The 22,968-nt window shown below is 36.8% G+C and overlaps 1 protein-coding gene and 1 pseudogene across 1 annotated transcript; both read right to left on the bottom strand.

The window, feature by feature from the left end:
- The window catches only part of LOC138316654 (uncharacterized), a 53,872-nt pseudogene extending 31,772 nt beyond the window's left edge, over positions 1-22,100 (bottom strand).
- On the bottom strand, positions 703-12,649 carry LOC138312772 (cryptochrome DASH-like). The gene is made up of 9 exons (XM_069253535.1): positions 12,490-12,649; positions 11,005-11,167; positions 9,785-9,954; positions 9,447-9,506; positions 6,816-6,898; positions 6,435-6,509; positions 6,082-6,201; positions 1,138-1,314; positions 703-711 (listed from the first exon to the last, which is right to left on the bottom strand). The coding sequence occupies exons 1-9, from the start codon at positions 12,647-12,649 to the stop codon at positions 703-705; spliced, it is 1,017 nt and encodes a 338-aa protein (XP_069109636.1).
- Positions 22,101-22,968: the final 868 nt, after the last annotated feature.

The following is a 22,968-nucleotide window of genomic DNA, read 5'->3' on the forward strand; positions in this document are numbered from 1 at the left end:
AGGCTCATTTATATAAAATATGATTGTCCTTCCCCAACGATGTTTTACACCAAATATGGATGAAATCCATTCAAGGATGAAGGAGGAGTAGGATTTTAAAGCTAAAATTAAGAAAATTTGCCCTTTTGGGGCCCCACCCCTCAGCCCCAAGGGGTCCTACCAGGCTCATTTATATAAAATATGATTGTCCTTCCCAAATGATGTTTCACACCAAATATGGATGAAATCCATTCAAGGATGAAGGAGGAGTAGGATTTTAAAGCTTAAATTAAGAAAATTTCCTCTTTTGGAGCCCCGCCCCTCTGCCCCTAGGGGTCGGACCAGGCTCATTTATATAAAATATGATTGTCCTTCCCCAACGATGTTTTACACCAAATATAGATGAAATCCATTCAAGGATGAAGGAGGAGTAGGATTTTAAAGCTAAAATTAAGAAAATTTGCCCTTTTTTGGGCCCCATCCCTCAGCCCCTAGGGTTCGGACCAGGCTCATTTATATAAAATATGATTGTCCTTCCCCAATGATGTTTCACACCAAATATGGATGTAATCCGCTCAAGGGTTAAGGAGGAGTAGGCTTTTGTATAAATAGTCTTACGCACGACGCACGGCGCACGGCGCACGGCGCACGGCGCACGGCGGACGGCGGACGGCGCACGACGACGGACGAAACACGATGACAATAGGTCATCCTGACCTTCGGTCAGATGACCTAAAAATGTATAATATGGTATAATGTACTTTAAATATTCAAAGTCCATAAAAAAAGGTATACAAAAGTTATACTGATGATTTCTAAGTTTTCATAAATCATAGTAGAATGCTAGTTAGATTGGTGTTGTAAAATTGAATAATGGTACATGTAATAAGCTTCATTTGTATATTGAATGAGAAAATATCGAAAATGGGAGGTCTCTAATACTAAAAGGCACAACAAGAGCACATAAGCCTGATGTATACAGAAAGTTGTATGGAGCTAAATTGAAACTGGTTTGGAGTTATAGCCCAGAAAAGCATCTGGGACATGCATGGATACAAACATGAGCATATAAGTCTAATTCATTATCCCTTGCAAACACGTTTTGCACGGAATAATAAGACTATTAACTCCAAATGTTGCTCGGATACGACTACATACCTTGGTTTTACCCATGTGTCTGTTCCATTCTGGAGCTACAACAATGGGGTTTGGGTAGGATTCTCCTAGGGACACTTCAGCTTTGGCAAGGATAGCAGGACTGATAGTCCACACAGTATGGACAGCTCCACTGCTGACTTTCTCTAACTCTGGTACCCACAGTCGCACATACTCTCCCTACAAATTGACCACAATTTTAACTTTCTATAGTGACTGGTGTCTATATCTGGTACCCACAGTCGCACATACGCTCCCTACAAAGTCATCACAGTTTTAACTTTTTTATAGTGACTGGTGTCTATATCTGGTACCTACAGTCGCACATACTCTCCCTACAAATTGATTATAGTTTTAACTTTTTTATAGTGACTGGTGTCTAACTCTGGTAACTACAGTCGCACATTCTCTCCCTACAAATTGACCACAATTTTCACTTTTTTATAGTGACTGGTGTCTAATTCTGGTGCCCACAGTCGCACATACTCTCTTGATTTAAAACATATTCGTCCCAGTTGTAGCTAAGTTTGTAGATGTTGGTATCTAAATCTGGTACCCAGAGCTCCACATACTGGTAGTTATCAACACTACAAAGTTTGCTGTAGCTAAAGAATAGCTGTCACCCACTGCCACACAAACTGGCAAAGGTATCACCTAGTCCGCTAAACCTGCCTATATTATTAGGCTTTTTTTAATTTTTTTTCTTTTTTTGCCTAATATATAGTCAGCTCGCGGTACCTCTTAACAAGAGGCCCAGAGGGCCTGTATCGCTCACCTGGTTTGTAATGCCAAGTAATGTTCTGAATACAGGTTCATTGTTTCTTTTTTGAAGGAATTTAAAGGATTTACCTCTATTTCCCTTATTGAGCCCCAGCCCTCCTGCCCCCAGGGGGTCAGAGCCAAACTTCTGTTCTCCTTCCCCAAAGGATGTTTATGGCCAAATTGGGGCCCAATAGGGGTAATAGAGGTAAATCCTTTAAATCGCTACTAGTCATAGAGTTCTGAATGGAATGTAACCAAATTTGGCCACAAACATCCTTTGGGGAAGGGGAACAGAACTTGTATAAATTTTGGCTCTGATCCCCCGGGGGTAGGAGGGGCGGGGCCCAATAGGGGAAATAGAGGTCAATCCTATAAATCGCTACTTGTCCTAGAGTTCTGCATGGATTGTAACCGAATTTGGCCACAAACATCCTTGGGGGAAGGGGAACAGAACTTGTATAAATTTTGGCTCTGGTCCCCCGGGGGCAGGAGGGGCAGGGCCCAATAGGGGAAATAGAGGTAAATCCTTTAAATCTCTACTTTTAATAGAGTTCTACATGAATTGTAACCAAATTCTGCCACAAACATCCTTGGGGGAAGGGGAACAGAACTTGTGTAAATTTTGACTCTGGTCCCCAGGGGGCAGGAGGGGCGGGGCCCAATAGGGGAAATAGAGGTAAATCCTTTAAATCGCTACTAGTCATAGAGTTCTGAATGGAATGTAACCAAATTTGGCCACAAACATCCTTGGGGGAAGGGGAACAGAACTTGTATAAATTTTGGCTCTGGTCCCCCGGGGGCAGGAGGGGCGGGGCCCAATAGGGGTAATAGAGGTAAATCCTTTAAATCGCTACTAGTCATAGAGTTCTGAATGGCATGTAACCAAATTTGGCCACAAACATCCTTGGGGGAGGGGGAACAGACCTTGTATAAATTTTGGCTATGACCCCCTGGGGGCAGGAGGGGTGGGGCCCAATAGGGGAAATAGAGGTAAATCCTATAAATCGCTACTTGTCATAGAGTTCTGAATGGAATGTAACCAAATTTGGCCACAAACATCCTTGGGGAAAGGGGAACAGAACTTGTATAAATTTTGGCTCTGGTCCCCCGGGGGCAGGAGGGGTGGGGCCCAATAGGGGTAATAGAGGTAAATCCTTTAAATCGCTACTAGTCATAGAGTTCTGAATGGAATGTAACCAAAAACATCCTTGGGGGAGGGGGAACAGACCTTGTATAAATTTTGGCTCTGACCCCCTGGGGGCAGGAGGGGCGGGGCCCAATAGGGGTAATAGAGGTAAATCCTTTTAAATCTCTACTTGTCCTAGAGCTCTACATGAATTGTAACCAAATTTGGCAACAAACATTCTTGGGGGAAGGGGAACAGAACTTGTATAAATTTTGGCTCTGATCCCCCAGGGGCAGGACGGGTGGGGCCCAATAGGGGAAATAGAGGTAAATTCTATAAATCACTTCTTGTCCTTGAGTTTTGTTTGGATTGTGACCAAATTTGGCCATAAACATCCTTGGAAGAAGGGGAACAGAACTTGTATAAATTTTGGCTCTGACCCCCTGGGGGCGGGAGGGGTGGGGTCCAATAGGGGATTTAGAGGTTAATATTAAAATTCCTTCAGAAAAGAGACAATGAACCTGTATTCAGAACATTACTTGGTATTACAAACCAGGTGAGCGATACAGGCCCTCTGGGCCTCTTGTTAAAAAACCATGTGTAGTTGAAAGATGAACAAAATGCTACCATGTATATGCTAGATGTATATGCAACGTGAATATAGTGAAAGTGATGCGGTACCAGCAACAGCCGTGTTCAATTTGAATATTTAACATGTTGTGAATGTTGACCAGAATTTCACTATAAAACTATAACTGGCTAGCATTTTGTTTATCTTTCAACTACACATGGTTTTTTAACAAGAGGCCCATGGGCCTTAACGGTCACCTGATTTCAAATACAGAATGAAACAAAGACATGCATATAAACACTATATATTGGCCCATCAGGCCCTTGAAGTCAGTCAGTGATTTTATAAATTTGACTTTTTAATCTATGAAGATTATGTGAATTCAGAAGAAAGATTTTTGAAATGTTATCCATTTTGACCCCTTTTGGCCCCGCCCCTCTGGTCCCTGGGGGTCGGCCAAGACCAATATGGATATGATGTTAAAATGCTATCTCAGGCTAATAATTCTAACCCAGTTTGACTAATTTCCTATGAAAACTAAGCAAACAATGTTTCTAAATGTGTTTTTCCTTTATAAACTATAGTAAATTTGACCCCCTCCCCAGGGGAAAATCTGAGATCCCAGGACCATGAAATTCACAATTTTTTGTAAAGGGCCTTAAGACCTTCCAATCTATCAAGAGTATCTGGTTCCATCAAATCTGTGAATTCAAAAAGAAGATTTTTGAAATTACCATTTTGACCCCTTTTGGCTCCGCCCCTCTGGCCCCTGGGGGTCAGCCATGAACAATATGGATATGATGTTAAAATGCTATCTCAGGCTAATAATTCTAACCCAGTTTGACTAATTTCCTATGAAAAATAGGCAAATAATGTTCATAAATGTGTTTTTCCTATATAAACTAAAGTAAACTTGACCCCCTCCCCAGGGGGAAACATGAGACCCCAGGGTCATATAATTCACAATTTTTGTAAAGGACTTTAAGACCTTTCCATCTATGCAGAGTATTTGATTCTACCAGTTCCAGTATTTCAGAAGAAGATTTTTAAAGTTTTAGCCTATTTGACCCGTTTTGGCCCCATCCCTAAGGCCCCTGGGGATCAGTCATGGAAAATTTGTTGATAAGATTCAATGGCCATCACATAGGGATAATTCTGACAACAATTGACTAATTTCCTATTTTAATGACTAAATAATGCTCAAAAATGTGTTTTCCCTATACAAACTATTGTAAACTTATCCCCCTCCCCAGGGGGAAGCATGAGACCCAAGGGTCATATAATTCACAATTTTCATAAAACACCTTAAGACCTGTCCATCTATGAAGAGTATTAGATTCTACCATTTCCAGTATTTAAGAAGAAGATTTTTAAAGTTTGAGCCTATTTGCCCCTTTTGGCCCCGCCCCTCTGCCCCGATGGGGTTGACCAGGACCAATATAGATATATGATTTTAAAATGTTATCCTAGGCTTATAATTCTAAACAAGTTTGACACATTTTCTATGAAAATTGAGCAAAATATGCTCATAAATGTGTTTTCGTATATAAACTATAGTAAACTTGACCCCCTCCCCAGGGGGAAACGCGAGACCCCAGGGTCATATAATTCACAATTTTTGTAAAGGACCTCAAGACCTTTCCATCTATGAAGAGTATGTGATTCTACCATTTCCAGAATTTCAGAAGAAGATTTTTGAAGTTATAGCCTATTTGACCCCTTTTGACCCCGCCCCTAAGGCCCCTGGGGGTCAGTCATGGAAAACTTGTTAATAGGATTCAATAGCCATCTCATACTGATAATTCTGACAATATTTGACTCATTTCCTATTACAAATGATCAAATAATACTCAAAAATGTGTTTTCCCTATATAAACTATAGTAAACTTAACCTCCTCCCCAGGGGGGAAACCTGAGACCCCAGGGTCATATAATTCACAATTTTTGTAAAGGACCTCAAGACCTTTCCATCTATGAAGAGTATTTAATTCCATCACATCTGTGAGTGGAGAACAAGATTTTTGAAATTTTAGTCAATTTTACCCCTTTTGGCCCCTCCCATAGCTCCCTGGGGGATGAGGATCATATAATTCACAATTTCGATTGGCCTTATGCCTTAGAAGGTTTGTGCAAAATTTCATTGAAATTGCTTCAGCAGTTTTGGAGAAGAAGTTGAAAATGTAAATTGTTTACGGACATACGACGGACGACGCACGACGCACGACGACGGACAAAAGGCGATTAGAATAGGTCACTTGAGACTTCGTCTCAGGTGACCTAAAAATCTGTCCTACGATTTCACATTTTTAAGAGGTACCGCCAGCTGACTATATATTAGGCAAAAAAAAAAAAATGAAAAAGCCTAATAATATAGGCAGGTTTAGCGGACTAGGTATCACCCAGAGACTATCTCCTGCACTCAATCTCACATACTCTCATGTAAAAATATAACCTTGATATCATAGCTACAAAAATGTAATACATATACCTCAGAATCATAGTCCAGTCCCTGTTTGACCATGTTAAACTTGCGATCCTCTCTGGGATCATTCCCTATCCCAGCACTGTACAACCAGTTTCCATAGTTACTGCACACATCATGGTCAATCTGAAATCATTTCAAAACATCAGTAAATCATACTTCACCCATCGTTATGGTATCTGGAAAACTGCAAAATATGGCAAACGTTTAAAGAATATTTTAATAGTTTTATGCATTTTTTACTAAAACTTTGAGCTGAATTCTATGACTATCATTTAAAGAATATTTTAATAGTTTTATGCATTTTTTACTATAACTTTGAGCTGAATTCTATGACATAAAACTTTGACTATACTTACTAGTTGAGATTCAAACCATTCTGCTCCCATCCTCCAGTCCAATTTCAGATCTTTAGTGAGAAAGCTTGCAACATTCTGAAACGTATCATTAAGTAATTCTTACATAAACAGCTCTTCAAACATCAGATACTGTTTAAGCATGCTATGTGCCCAATCAAGTGTCTAAGCACCTTGCATATTGATGTCATTTCAATAGTGAAGTGGATATGACCTCCATGACCTTTTAATGATTAAAGAACAACAAAAGCAGTGCCACAGCAAAAGTTCACTCAACCATATACTCATTAATAGGTGAGCTAAAACCACCAAGTGGTTGTCAGCATAAAATACCAAATCCAAGCTGAAACAAAAATGAAAGCGATGATAATAGCTTTGCTTTACCTGTCTGCCTCTGTTAGACATGAACCCTGTAGCAGCCATCTCCCTCATGTTGGCGTCCACAAAGGGTACTCCTGTCCTACCATCTGGAACATCAAAATTTGTTTTCTGTAGTAATTTGTACATAAGCATTAGAAGACAACCACAAATATAATTTGATAACTCTACAACAGAACATAAGATGACATTTTTTTTATACGAAAAATACTGCATTAAAGGTCCACTACCTTTCCGGAGTAAAACATAAAGGTTTCCTAAAAACATGAATAACATAAGAAAATACATATCGATGGCCTAAGACGAGGTAACAACACCCCAAGACATATGCAAGATTTCCTGTGTGATATGTGATAACTGTGGAGATTCATTTCGCTGTTTTGCCGTCTGGCGCAGTGATAGTCAACTACCGTGCAGTATTTAGGACGACGGCGGGAAACATAAGACGACCCGCGTTATGAATATTAATTTTTTTATTTATTTTAATTAAATTTTTCAGAAGATGATGATAAGTGAAGTATTAACGGTAAGTTAATAACTTTTGCGACTCTACAAAATTATCGATCTCGTTTAACATTCCCATTTTAAAAATTAAAAGCCGTTTCGGAAAGGTGATGGCCCTTTACTGCCGTTCTATCATAAGATTGCACGATTGTGTTACAGTACTAGTGTATCGACTCACTGTAGTAGATTACATCGCTACATGTTACAGGTAAAGTGCCTATGTAACACGCATTGTGATTGGCTGAGTTGATCTAAAAATAGAAGAGAAAAACGTGTGTGCACAGTAAAGCTGTATTTTTTTAGCCTGCCATGCTTGGTCTCATTTTCTTCCGATATTCGAAGAATTTAACAACTTCTTCACTGACCTTTGTTGGTGTCATGATAGACCGAACACGTGGAAGCAGAGAACCATGCTGTTCCTCGCACAACTTTGCGATGTTTCCGACAGGTGGATTTACAAACGTCGGCCGCTTTAGATATATTTCCATAGGACACCCCATGCCATCATTGTACATTTTCACTACCCTTTCGCGTACTTTTAGATCGGTTCGTGGCTTTGACATGTCGACATATGATCGGTTGAGGACTGCTTCTAATTTTGGCTGTGATCGGTTGAACCGCTTCTAATTTTGGCGAGATTAAAATAGTAACGTAACGTTACACATGTGCAAACACACATGTAACTTACCGGTAACTTATAATATGCACGCGTTGGCAGCTTGGCGATCGACGATTTTTAGTACTTCCACACTTTTTTATTCAGTATAAAGTTCAAATTCAGAGTTAAATTGACATTTTAAATATACCTTACCATAATTATGAAACTGAACAGTTGTTTTAGCAGATGCTTTCTTCTTGACCTTCATATTTATTCATTAACGGTACCAGTATTATCATGTTTTTAAAAATCAATATTATGTATTCTTCTACAGCTAGTATAACCTGATTGTGTGTTATCTCTTTCCATGTTTGATTTTTTTTTTTCAATCATCTTATTTATATATTTACAACAGCTATTTCAGGAAACTCTGTCAGTCAAGTTCGTCACATGTGCTAGATGTACTACGGAAAAAAAACACCCAACAGTCATGTATATTACAGCGCGAATTCTATATATCAGCGTTATTTATTTTTACATCGTAATACTTCTATTTTACAAATATTAATTTTTCAGATGTTTATCTATGAACATTTGTATTTGTTTCGACCAAGGATTTATAAGTGAGAAGGATTCGTGTCTGTCTCTTTACATTACTAAACACCACGCGAGACGCCTATGAACCGGGAATAAAAACCGTTTTTCTCAACAAATACTTGTCGTATCGAGTCAAACGAAACACCATTGTAAAGTTTATTAAATTTAACAACTTTATAACTTGCTTTAAAGACGGAATGTTTAGGGGATATGTCTTAAATTTTCGTTAAAAAAAATCGACAGCTCATGAAATGACATCACCGCTTCAGAAAGTAAGACGGTAACCCTCGCACCCGCAAGCTACATCAAAGGCTGCGCCGGCGGATATCAAAGGAAAATCAGTCGTCGCCCAACGTCACGGTCAGTGCACAAACACAAAAGCGCCTGCCTTGGACTTCCCCAAAACCCAGTGTGACTTATCCTTCTCATATACGTCCTCATATACGTCCTTGTTTCGACGTACTTACAACGTCCCGATTGCACAAATAGGTTGCATTGTGTAACGTTTCTTTATATCCACACTTCAGCCAATCACAATGCGTGTTACATAGACACTTCACCTGTACCATGTAGCGATATAATCTACTACAGTGAGTCGATACACTAGTACTGTAACACAATCGTGCAATCTTATGATAGAACGGCAGTAATACATGGGATTTGGTATTCATCAGTCTACTTAAGGTGGTAGTTCTGTTTTTTTCTGTATGCTTAATTCCTTATTTAAAACATAATAGAGAACTATTTCAGCTTTGGATCTGAAATCTGGTATTTTATCTATACATTGGTATATATACTAAGATACAGTACATGTAGGTTAAGTGTTGGTATTTTATCTATACATTGGTATATATACTAAGATACAGTACATGTAGGTGAAGTGTTGGAATGACTTCCTCTGCACAATAATATACAATAACCAGGTACGCTAAGTTTACCTGTCCATGCTTTCAGCATCTGTTTATCTTGCTTCCAAGGAACAGTTTTACCTTGTATACCTGCAACACAATTTAAAGTTAACAATTTCCAACACGATTTGGTTCAATACATACCAGGTTACAATTCAAATCAGTTTGCTGTTTGTATAAAAAACCATTTCCTGGGTATTCATATTTATCATTTTAAGCCAAAAAGAATACAGGTTACAACAGACTTCTCCTAAACAGAACCATTGCATGTATCTCCATGACGGACCATATCTAGCAATATTATGTTATTCTATTTGAATAAAACATGATCATTAGTAAACTAGATGAAAATTGTACGATCCTCTCACCTCCTTCGTAGAATAATTTCTTGCCATATTTCAGAGCCACAAATCTAAAGTAGTCTCGCCACAGTAACTCAAAGATGACCCAATATGTAGACTGATTGGACACACGTTGGGACTCGTATCGCTTGATCTCCCAGTAAATGTGACGAGGGGAGATACAGCCATTGGCCAGCCTGATAAAACAGTGACATCATTTAATATCGGAGAAGGAAGTGCCATTTATATTCAACAGATGACAGTGATGTCAAACTTCTAACCATCCTCAGGTTACATAGCACTACATCCCATGTTTGCTGAATGTTGATTTTCACTTTAGTTTGGTTTGGTGAGTATTACGTCCTAGCAACAGTCAGGGAGTATGTATACATTCATGTGTATATACTTCTAAATCAAAAACATAATCTACTAAGTAGAATGACTGGGATCCCAGCTTTATCTGAAGGCATTGATCCCAACAGGATCTAATGTATGTAACTGGTGTATCCAGTGGTGTTCTCTTCCTCTTCTGATGTTTGTAGAGGATGGGGAATCAGGGTCTGATTTAATAATCTTGATGATCTGACATCGAAGACATGAGTGATCGTGTTCACGAAGGTTAGACAGGTGGGCAACTGTTGTGTTCCTGTGTTTGATAATGTCCCTGAGGTGTTCACTGATGTAAATTTTGAGCTGTCGTTTAGTTTCGCCTACATATTGTTTTTTGCACGTTTTGCAAGTGATGAGGTAGATGACATTCCTAGTAGTGCAGTGTCCACGGAGGAATGTGCGGTATTGGAGGCCAGTAAAGGTGCTGATGAATTTTTTTTATTTGGTCTTCAAGTTACAGGTTTTGCAATGCAGTAGGTAACAGTCAGGTCAGTGACTTGATTGATGTGTATAGGCCTGGGTATGTTGTTGGGTTGGAAGTTAGCCCAGACAAGGAAGTTGGAAAATTATCTACTACTAACATTTAGTTAACAAAACAATATGAGTCTTATATAAAACTATAAATGTCTACAAGACATTTAAATGCCTCTGTCTCCATAAAATTTGAAATGAGGTGCAATTTGTTTGACAGGAGGAAGTGCATATAGATAACATACAGTATGTGCCCACCCACCAATAACTCATAACAATTAACTAGAACCTTTTTCAACAATGTGAGAATTATTTTGTAGTACTGAGAGTTATCTACAAGACCTATATACCCTTAGCTGTAGCAATGCTACTTGTAGAAGACTTACCAAACAGAGAACTTCGTAGAATAGTCCGACCCGACAAGGCCATTTCTAGTCTCCTTGTAAGTCGACACACAGTCAGTTTGCCAGAGGTAGTGATTCAGTCTGTCTAAGGCGACAGATTCACCTCCAACAAATGGCATCACAGAACGTGGGTCCTCTGTAACAGCTATTCAGAAAGGGTAAAAATCTCTCGTAATATAAGTAAAGATTTATTGTTTCATATTAAGCAAGATTCTTGCACTTCTAGATTTTCTAGAGTTTTAAGTGCAAGATATTCATATGTACCAGGTGGTGTTTTCTATAATCCAAGTGATAAATATTGAAATAATTGTGAATCGACTCATTAGCAAGATAAGTTTTCTGCAAGTTATTTTCAATTAATGTCAGATACAGTGAAACTCGACTAATTTGAACTCGAAACTACAAAAAACTTCCTGAGTTATCTGAGGGGTTGAATTTTAAAGTTGTATGGTCTATCACTTTCGCTCTTTTTGTCATAGTAAGTTGTTTAAGTGTTATACATATTTTTCTCCGTTTTTCTGAGTTTTAAACTTTCTAATTTTACCACTTTTGATAAAGTTGCAGCACTGGAAGTATTTTTAATTATAAAAGTAAAAAATCTTTTTAACGTGTACACGTGAAAAATAGGCTCGAAAGAGGCCGAATCATTCCGAACTCTTCCGAACATCGTCACGACAATCTCGAAGTAACACAAGAGTTGTGAAACCAAGAGAAATGTCAACTATTTTTCGTAAACAAAACATGTGGTCGATCTCAGCAGACTGGATCGACGAAAAAAATAATGCATGCACACTACAACATTTGATAATATTATATTACGGCATTTGTGCATTAGATGTTTCAAATACTCGCTCTGTGGACATATACCAGCACGATCTGCTCATATTAGTCAGAAGGAAAACGTATACAAACACATGTACATGTGCACTTACGCTAGTTACCTGGATCACCACGTGCAGGACGTGAGGACGTCAGTCACGTGATACGATTCGGATTTCTGACAAAACCCGAAGGTAATGAACATGGCGGTGATTGAAGGCATTTTATTCACAACCAGGAATATATGATCCCTTGATTTCGCTCTCTTATAGGCAGACATATGGTTTTGGTGAGCTAAATCATCAATATACATGTCCATGTTCAAATATCAAATGTTAAAACGACATATCGTTTCAGCGAAAATTACAAGAAATACAACTTTAAGCAAGTTTTCAAGTATATTACCAAATTCAGACCAAAAATTTGGCTCAAATTCAGTCCATTCAAGTTCTAATTGACCAAGTTCCACTGTCCCCACAGGTGTTCTCCCTTTCTGTATTAATTAGCCAGTGAGATCATCTGTAGAAACCTAATTGTAGTTGAATTTTTTAGATATCTAAATCTTGATACTTTAAATACATAGAAAATACACATTGATGGTGAGAAAAAACTATAATTATGAGAAGAACATTCTCTGTCTATAAATACCTTTCAAGCCGAGATCGGCCAATGTTGGAACCTGTCCCTCCTCTATCCCTGGTGGTAAGGGCTGTAATGTGTCTGGTAGTGTAAACGACTTCCTCACACGTGACTGACTTTCAACACTCTTCCTAAACTGTGTGTAGACATCTGGTAAACTGAAAGCCATCATCAAACAATTATATAAAATATGCTACTTATTTTGGATATGTATAGTTCCTATCAAATCTGTACCGTATAGCTGGTCATTTTCACAGTGATGATATTTTTTTGGCAATTCTGTGAACCAATGATATAATTGTAAAAATTTAAAGCCGCATGATCCGTATCTTTCAGGGTCTGTAAAACAAAAAATGACAATATATGGTGTAATAGCCCTAAAAAGTTATGAACTTTCCCAAAATTATAAGTCTAGAAAGTTAAGAAGTCCAAAGATATAAATTTGCAATTTTTTTTTAGACTTATGAGCGGTCTGACAAAAAAGTTAAAAGTTACAGTCTCCAAAGCTTAGAAATGCTACTTTGCGCATGTCCAGAAATAAAAATTGTTTACCGCAATGGAGCAAGCTTTGCAGTGAAAGTTCGCCGGCTTAGAATCAACTGCTGATTCGAAGTGAATAAGGAGATTATTTAAACTAAAAATATGTTGTGAATTGCTGAGAATATTATATGGAAACGAATTCGAGCTATGACAACAACTATGATTTGTGAATGATCTACCAAAACCACATAGACTGACTTCTCTTCGTCTCTATAAGGTGAGTGGGGCCCCGAAGGGGTAACGGTTATAGGCCTATTCTATTAGTGTTTGGTCGCTTTTTGGAATTGGTACCATAGTAAAATAGAGATTAGAAATCAGGAAAAGTGTTGATAAATTGGGGAACATATAACAGATTTAATCTTGGATTACAACAGAAGCATACATAGTACACACGTCTACACAGATTAGATTATAAGTGACATCTCTTTTTGACAATATTTAAATTTTTACTATATATAGAATACCAGACAGTGTCGTAATTAAACGGCTAAAGTTTAGTCGTATAAAAGTTCTCACGAAATACATGACTGACTTTAATAATAACAAAGCACGTTCACCCATTCATATGTATTATTCTGAAGTAGATATTAAGCATTTCCCTAAAAGATGATTGCATTCCTCAGTGTTATGTAGGCTACGATATATACATGTAGCTGCTGTTACAGTGTCAGGAGTGTGATATCTTTTCCGATATCTATTTGTGTATTTATGTATATGCAGTGATATATATCCTTTCACTGTATGCTATTGATATTGCTGTATTAAAGAAGCCACTTTCAAACTTATTTCATCAGTGCCCGTGTGTGTAAGATTGTACTTTTTTTTAAGATTTACAGTCACTTAGTCACGTACTCGTTATCCTATCTGCTGGTCTTAATATATAAAATTCACACCAATACATCACAAGTGGTTTAAGTAAGGAATAGTAATTGACTTTTTACAATATGTTATATATATTATGTCCAATACATTAGGTTACATAAATTCTGGCACTAGTACTATTAGTACCATTATTCTTCACATGAAAATGCCTAGACCTCTGTAATTTAAGAAATGAACCAGTAGTATCTAATGAGGTTTGATTTTGATAAACTTGTGTTCAAAAGATGTGTAATTGTTATAAATTTGTGTTTGACAGAAAAAAAATTGGAACTAGTTTGTTTTACATGTAGGCTTACACTGGAAGATTATGTACATACATGTATTTACAGTATTTATCTCTGTACATTAACTGACATTTACTCCATATTTTCTTTATAGAATGTATGGGACCTTCAACCAGATGACAGAGTGCAAGATGTGATGGCAGCTTGCCCAAAAATAAAAGGGAAAAACAACTACATGCATCTCTGAGATCAAAATTGACAGTAAAAAAATAAAGTCTGTTTGTAATGTACCTATTATGAACCAGAAAGATATGATTTTCAATAAGGAAGGACAGATTCAGACTTGTAGTACAAACATAGCATAATTCTTTACTATTATCACCAGGATATTTTCAAATTATTCATTTCTTCTTCACACAAATGAAGAAAGGAATAATAATGATTATTGCATGTTTACATACCTAGTATGTACAACTATTGAATAATTTATGAACAAAAAACCAATTAAAGTAATATATTTCATTTGTCTGAGTTGTTTAATTACCGGGTATGTAGTGTTCATTTTAGAAATGTTCAAATACAGAAAATAAATAGCAAACAAGACTGGGCTAGATCAAAGGTTATTTGGGTCAAAAGTCAGTGTCAAATCTCAAGATTTTGGCTCTATAGATATACAGATATCCCTATGTGTAATAAAAAAAATCTTGTTGTGTAATACACATATTCCACATATATAAGAATATCCATATATCTGTAGAGACAATAGCCTGTGTTGCCTGTTGTTAAATTGCATTACTCATTATTGACTATTTTTAAGTTGCAAAGTATTGATTGAATTAGAAAGGAATAGACTGACAATAACTTTAATTAGTCCAGGTCAATCAAGGTCAACAGGTAAAAGCTCTTAGCAACTCCACTTAGTGTTTGGAGCAATATCACACTATAGTTATTAGGATTGCTTGAATATAATAAAAACTAAACTAACAAAATAATCTAATAAAGTTAGATTTTCCACCAGGTTAGACTACATACCCTCAGCCCACGGTCAAATTTTGTTGAAATCCGACCAGCGGTTATGGAGAAGAAGTCGATTGTTGATGGACGGACGGAAGGACGACGGACGACAGACGATGGACGCCGGACGCCGGACGCCACGGTATGGCATAAGCTCACCTTGGTCCTTCGGACCAGGTGAGCTAAAAATGATTTTTTTACTGCAATTACTCTGATGACATGAGAATCACACGCTAAGGTCAGCTTATTTACTTCTGGATGCTATTTTGAACTCCAATCATTTTTTTTAATTGACTTAAATTCAATGAATAATATGTGTAAATGCATATTGTATATGTATGAGTACACCTAGGTCTTTCATTATATACATGTTTCTGATTCATTTGATTCAGAGGCAAATTCTGGACATCATATAATATGATAGCTACATGTATATGGTTCATTGGCAAGCTACATGTATATGTACATCACAAATTAAACCAAACCAAACCAACCTGTCTTCATTATCTACACAGAAAATATATACACAATTGCATGTTAGATATTCAGAACTTTTAACACACTAAACCGCCTTATTTCAAGCTCAACCCCTTTCTTTCTTTTTATTTTTTTTTTCAATTTTCTGTAATCCTTGAAATCGTATAACCAAATGTTTATAGTTTCACCAGAAATTTATCATCATATGTTGACGAACATGGAGCTTTTCCAACATAAATATCAGAAATATACATACATGTATAAAGTTTTATACTCGTTTATGGCGGTACATGGTGATTTTTTATCACAAATTGATATGTATACATGTACATGTGTACATGACACACATACACATATGACTTTGAACAAAAATGCATATAATGTCTCCGTGCTTATTTTACTTGATTTATCATTGTATTTCATTTGGACCTTTATAAAACAAATGGTTATCCAAGGCAAGTTAAATATCGTCTGAGATATTCATTTTAAAAAGTATCACCAGAGATTTACATGTAGATAACCATTTTTGTCTCTATCTAGTACGATGTATCTTGTCTATTTCATTATTTATCAATACCATTATTTATATACATTTGTATCTGGTACATTTTTGTTCAATTTACTATCTAGTCTAGTACAATGTATTGTATCGCAACGCGTACATGTATTTTATACGAAGTTTAAATACGGTTCCAACAAAAATCCCTCCGGTGGCTCCCGGAAATTAGGCAAAGCATAGTCAACCGATAGCCGTATTGTAAACACTCAACATGACCGAATGGAAGTATGTGTGTACGACAATTATGTAAATATATTGTTCTGGGGGACTCTTTAACTTCATCACATAACAAAACATTCACATGTTCATGATAAGTAACAAGTTCTTCCGTAGAAGTTCAATCTAACATGAACAACACACTTTTGACTGGGCACGCCATTTCGTTTGGTCTGGAAAATCACGTGATCATCTTAGCATTGAAAATGGTGCGGTATGCATATATATTCAAACACTCTGAATATCGAACTTTTAATCATAAATTTCTATTGAACTCGGGACTTTTTTGGTGTGTAATTAGGGGAAAGTTGAAATTTCTATTGAACTCGGGACTTTTTTGGTGTGTAATTAGGGGAAAGTTGATAACGTTTTATAATATATGTACAATAACTATTGGCACAATACAACATCACAAATAATTAAGTATTGACAAATAATAAAGGCAATTAAAAATAGAAATCTTTTAACAGAGGAGGAAGTTAAGGTTTTGATATATTTGATGAATTAGACCATAAATAAAGGTCCCTTAATCCACACCGTCCTACAGGTTCAATATCAGGTCTCTAGGACCTGTAATAAAAAATAAATCTCACCTACTGATGTATTACCGGCACAAATCTCTGCCTTACAGCCACAGACACATTCTTTTGGTACTTGCTTGGCAAATTTATCTACCTCATACTTTTTGCCTGGAATCAACTGGGAAAATAGGTGATGAGCTAAAACTGCCATAATCTGTGTCTCTTTACTTCCACTTGCTGAGGGAGTCATTTGAAAAACTTCCTGAAGTGCTTTTCTATGTTTTTTCTGTTCTAATAAAAAGACAAAAATAGCATGGTTTTATACGGCGAAAAAGATATAAATCCATATTTAAAGCAATTAATTAATACAGCTGACTAAAATTGTCTGGAACGATACTGAGATGGTTCTGTTAAAGCAAATAGTAGGACAGAAGCTTAAGGCTAAAGTCGGAAAAAATGGTGTTAATATATCCAGTATAATTTCTTATGAAATAGAAAAATCTATTTTCATGTCAAAATTTCTCTGCATTCAAGGAAATCAATTTGTGTCATAGGAATCCTAAAACGTCCTCCCGGCAGGCTGTAGACATGTTGACATTCATATGCAGCCTCGCTACACATAACTTCATTGGTCAAAACTGGACAACACAAGGAGAACTTGACAAAGGTTTTTATATGTAAGGACTTTTGGAAGGCCATTGAACAAGACAGGTTTTCTTTGCCTGACTATTCACTTGAATTAGTAATCTATCTAATTTAAAAAACACAAGCAAGACACTTGTGGTTTTGGATGAATATTAAATTGCAGAATAAAGAGGCCCAGAAGGCCTGTATCACTCAGCTGCTTTTTTTTTTTTTTTTTTTTGTCAGTTATTGACTCTGAAAACTTCTTATTAGTTTCACAGAACAACCTGAGGGTATTTAATATTTAAGTCATATTGACCCTTTTAGCTCCACCCCTTTGGTCTCCAGGGGGTCAGTCCCACAATTTGTACTATCTTAAAATCCCCATCCCATAAGGATGCTACCAATGCAATTATATTTATGAGTCTATCCAATATTCAGTTTTAGAGAAGAAGTAATCTAGATTCAGATATCTATATGGAAATACTTAAATTGACTAACTTTTGTCCCGCCCCTCAGTGAGGGGTGTAAAATTTCACTTGCCTGATCATCATGACACCCAGGGCAACCAGTTTTCAAGTTTGGGCAAGTGAAAAATGTTAGTAAACTTGCCCGTGGGTAAGTGAATTTTTGCGATAGTCCTAACATATTTTTTGGTATTTTACTGATAGTGCAAATAGAAATTATGTACGGACAAGTGAATCAATGGAATCTACTTGCCTGGGGCAACTGGCTTTGAAAAAAAAATTATAACCCCATAAGGATGCTACAAATGCAAAATGAGCCTTATCCAATGCTTACAGTATATTAGTTTCTGAGAAGAAGTCATTCAAATGGAAATAGCTAAATTGACCCCTCAGGTCCCCACCATTTTTGCTAGTGTCTTAAAATTATTTAATATCAGCTATATTTTTCAATTCAGTCAGAAAAAAAAAGAGCGGCTTGCCAATTTTTTTGTCTTTCTTAACTACTAATAAGTTTGTAAAATAAAGAATAATACCAGAGGTTGAACATCAAACTGGCTAATTGTTTCAAAAACCAATTAGAATAGCAACTGCCACCATCAACTTCCAGTCCATTTCAAATAAAAAACCTGACTTAGACGAGCTCCTTCACACACTAAAACCAGACATAGTAATTTATGATAGGTACTGAAACATGGCTTAGCAACACTACATCATCATATGAATATTTTCTCATCTCAGAGTACACCGTATACAGAAAAGATAGGAGACCAAACAGGAAAGGACAAAGTCACGGAGGGGTACTTTTAGCAATTACAAACAAATATATATCACAGCAACTCCTGGAACTACAAACAGACAATGGATCAGTTTGGGCAAAAATCACAATGGCCAATGCACACAACCTTATAGTTGGAGCATATTACAGACCACCATCAGATTAAGGACAATTACTACAACAACTACAAATATCCATGAACAGATTAGGCCAAATTAACAATACAATAGCATTTATCAGTGGAGACTTCAACCTTCCCCACATCGACTGGCAGAACAACCAAACAATCACAGGCAAAGCAGATCAAGCACAGCACCAATACTTACTAGACATTATGGCAGACAGCTCTTTCACACAATTTACAAACAAACCCACTAGAGGTGACCACATACTTGATCTCACATTTACAAACAGACCGTCAATCATAAACAAAACAGAAACAACACCACCCATAGGCAAAGCCGATCATGACATAGTATACACAGAAGCTGATGTCAGACTTAAGAGATCAAGAAAAGAACCCAGAAACATATACATTTACAACAAAGCCAACTGGGAACAAATTAGACAAGATTTAAATGAACTGCATATATCACTAGAGCAACAAACCAATGAAACTGCGTACTCATTATGGAACAAATTCAAATCTACACTACACAATTCAGTGGAAAAGAACATACCCCAAAAACACTTGACATACAAACATAAACTTCCATGGATAACAAACTCTCTACGTAGACTCATCAACAAATCTAAACGACTTCACGCCAAATGTCGCTCAAATCACCAACTAACACAAACATACAAAACACTAAAAGCAGAGGTACAAAAACAGATACGAAATGCATACCGTTCTTACTTAGAAAAAAATGATTAAAGATCTCCCTACAGACGAGCAAACCACACCAAAAACACACAAACGATATAACCCTAAGGAATTATTTAGCTACATCAAAACAACTCGAAAAGAAAACACTGATATTACAGCCCTACGTGAAGATGGTCAACTTGTAACAGACACCACCACAAAAGCAAATATTCTCAATCAACAGTTTCAAAAAGCATTCACAACAGAAAAAAACCATAACAAACCAAACAAAGGCCAATCGCCACACCCCATTATGCCTCAAATACACATAACATGCTTGGGAATTACAAAACTCTTAGAAAACATAAACCCACATAAAGCTTCAGGGCCAGACCAAATACATGGGAAAATACTCAAAGAACTAAAAGACGTAACAGCACCCATTCTCACAAAAATATTCACAACATCTCTCACCACAGGAAAACTACCACATGACTGAAAGCATGTTCATGTTCACCCTATATATAAAAAAGGAGACAAACACAACCCTACAAATTATAGACCAGTCTCACTCACCTCAATTTCATGCTAACTCATGGAACATATTATAACAAACTCTACAATGAAACACCTTGAAAACAATAACATGCTCTATGATTTACAACATGGATTCAGAGCGTCCCGATCATGCGAAACACAACTAGTCACCTTTATACATGAATTAACACAAAACCATAACAACAATAAACAAACAGACATTATCATCATGGCCAAAGCATTTGACAAAGTCCCGCACCATCGCCTACAATACAAACTCAAATATTACGGTATTACAGGACAAACACTTACATGGATTACAGACCTCTTATCACACCGCACCCAAACAGTTGTACTTGAAGGGAAACAATCCGAAAAAATACCAGTTATGTCAGGAGTACCTCAAGGAACCTGTTTGGGCCCAATACTACTCTTCCTCATATACATAAACGACTTCCCAGAATACATCAAACACAGCACCCTCAGACTCATTGCAGATGACAGCATATTATACAAAACCATACATAACACACAAGATGCACTTAAATTACAAGAAGATCTAGACGCAGCAGATAGATGGGAGGAACATTGGTTAATGTCCTTCCACCCAGCAAGTGTAACGTCCTTAGCATCTCAAACAAATGCAAAGACCAATTATACATACAAACTCCATGACCACAAATTACAACAAGTAACATCTTGCAAATAACTAGGAAACACAATACAAAATAACTTACGATGGGACATGCACATCAACAACATAACAGCCAATGCTAACAAGACACTAGGATTCTTGAAACAAAACCTACAGATAAACTCACAACTATAAAAGAACATGCGTACAAAGCCATAGTCAGACCCAAACTGGAGTACTGCTCCTCCGTATGGACAGAAACATATATATTTCTGGTATGGGACCCTCACCAGACAAATCAAATCATGTAAATCGAAAAAACACAATGCAGAGCAGCACGCTACACAACAAGCAGATACCACAACACAAGTTCAGTACAAGACATAATGGAAAACCTCAACTGGACCTCACTACAAACACGCAGAACAAGAACACGTTTAATTTTATTTTATAAAATCATACACCATCATGTGGCAATAAACTATAATCAAATCCTTTATCTGACAGACTTCAGGACTAGACAATCACACCCATTCACATATAGACATATAGCTGCCACCAAGGACAAACACTCATTTTTTCCACACACAATTAAACAATGGAGCATCCTACCTGTGGCTACAGTACAAAGCAATACATTAGAGGTCTATCATATTTTTATCTTATAACTGTCACTAATGCACCTTCACGATCACTGTAAATAACTTCACTCTTTTTTTTTCTCCACAATATTAATTACGCCTCTGCCAATCTGCACAATATAATCATCGGCTTCGATGGAATTGTGTTCTTTATAAGTAGAAGAAGAAGAAGAATTGAACTTAAGTTTGGAGTCTCAACACAAAGTTTGATAAATCTACACTACAAAGCCAAAACTAGGCGGTCTATGAGAATAGCTCACACATATTTTCTACGTACCATGAAGGAATTCCATTAATGCCAAAAAGGCTTCCTGGTGAGAAGTGGTGTATTTCCCGATGGCATCTACCCCACCTTCGGCAAAGTCTCCAAGAATATGCGTATTCAAAAGATCTTTCATTTGAACAAATCTACATTCAGGCCATTCAGATTCGGCATAGTTTTCCCTAAGTGCGTAGATCCGCTGTTCATGATCAGCCGTAACTCGCAGGAATACTGACGCATCTGTAAAACAGGTACCCTCAGCAGCATTGCTATTTCTTATGACTAAATTTAAAAATCTGGGTGGATTCTGCTCTAAAAAAAGCCATTTCAAAATACGTTTTAGGTATGATTCCTCGTTTGTTCCTCTGAATGCCGCGAGTATGGTATTAAGGTTGTATTCTTCTGAGGTTTCAGTCCCGTTGAAGTCTCGTTTCGACATAGATCAAAGAAGTTATGAGAATTTCAAATAAAATCTATCAATATCTGTAGCAAGTTGCCAGTTGCAAATTTTTTCAAAAAATTACATTTCTATTTTTAGTAGATTTTTTATCCGGGGAATTTAAGAAATGGCCCATTTGGCGGCCATTTTGAAATTGTGTCTTTTTTCGCTTTGAGTAGAGCCACAATTTTACCATTTTTTTCTGAAATTGTTTTTACTTAAATCATCACTGCGCCAGTATTTTTAGCTGTATAGAGCTAATTTTTGCTGTAAATCTTTACTGGGTTCGTGGTAATCAAAATATTAAGCATTAATGTGTGAAATGAAACACTTTTGTCACTTTATTACAACATTTAATGGTAATTTGAGCACTTTTATTTTTACTCTAAATATTGAAAAATAACAAATATTCAAATGGGGCAAAAAAGTAAGCACACGGACCCCCCATTTTTCTGCCTGATTTAGAAAGAACAACCCTTTCCCTGTTGATATGCAAAATATTAACAAAAGTTTAATACCAGAACTCTTTCTATAATAGGTAAGACACCTATAAATAGAATCTCGCCTCTGATTGGCCAAAAATTAATGTTGATGGCTCGAGACTGAACTTCATGTTAGAGGGTGGACTATTGGCTTAAAATAAACCATTTTTGTCAACTAATGCCATAAATATTAAATGCATGTTTTCTACTCTTTGAAAATAATATTTGAGCATTAATTTTTGCATTTGGGGGATATTTAGGGTAATTTTGAAAATTTGACAATTTCCTGTGTTTTAACTTAGTATTCTGTGCGGGACTGCTTTATTTTAGACGAGCATGGATTTTGGAAGAAGTTTTATTGGTGAACACGCTTTTTTCACTTCGTA

Source organism: Argopecten irradians, chromosome 2 (assembly GCF_041381155.1).
Source record: "Argopecten irradians isolate NY chromosome 2, Ai_NY, whole genome shotgun sequence".
NCBI lineage: Eukaryota > Metazoa > Mollusca > Bivalvia > Pectinida > Pectinidae > Argopecten > Argopecten irradians.

Excerpts from the sequence above, each read along its gene's own strand:
- LOC138312772 (XM_069253535.1), bottom strand. The coding sequence starts at position 12,649 with ATGGCTTTCAGTTTACCAGATGTCTACACACAGTTTAGGAAGAGTGTT. Across the intron at positions 6,899-9,446 it reads GATGCTGAAAGCATGGACAG|ATGGTAGGACAGGAGTACCC; the intron begins GTAAACTTAGCG and ends TTGATGTTCCAG. Across the intron at positions 6,202-6,434 it reads AATGGTTTGAATCTCAACTA|ATTGACCATGATGTGTGCAG; the intron begins GTAAGTATAGTC and ends AAATGATTTCAG.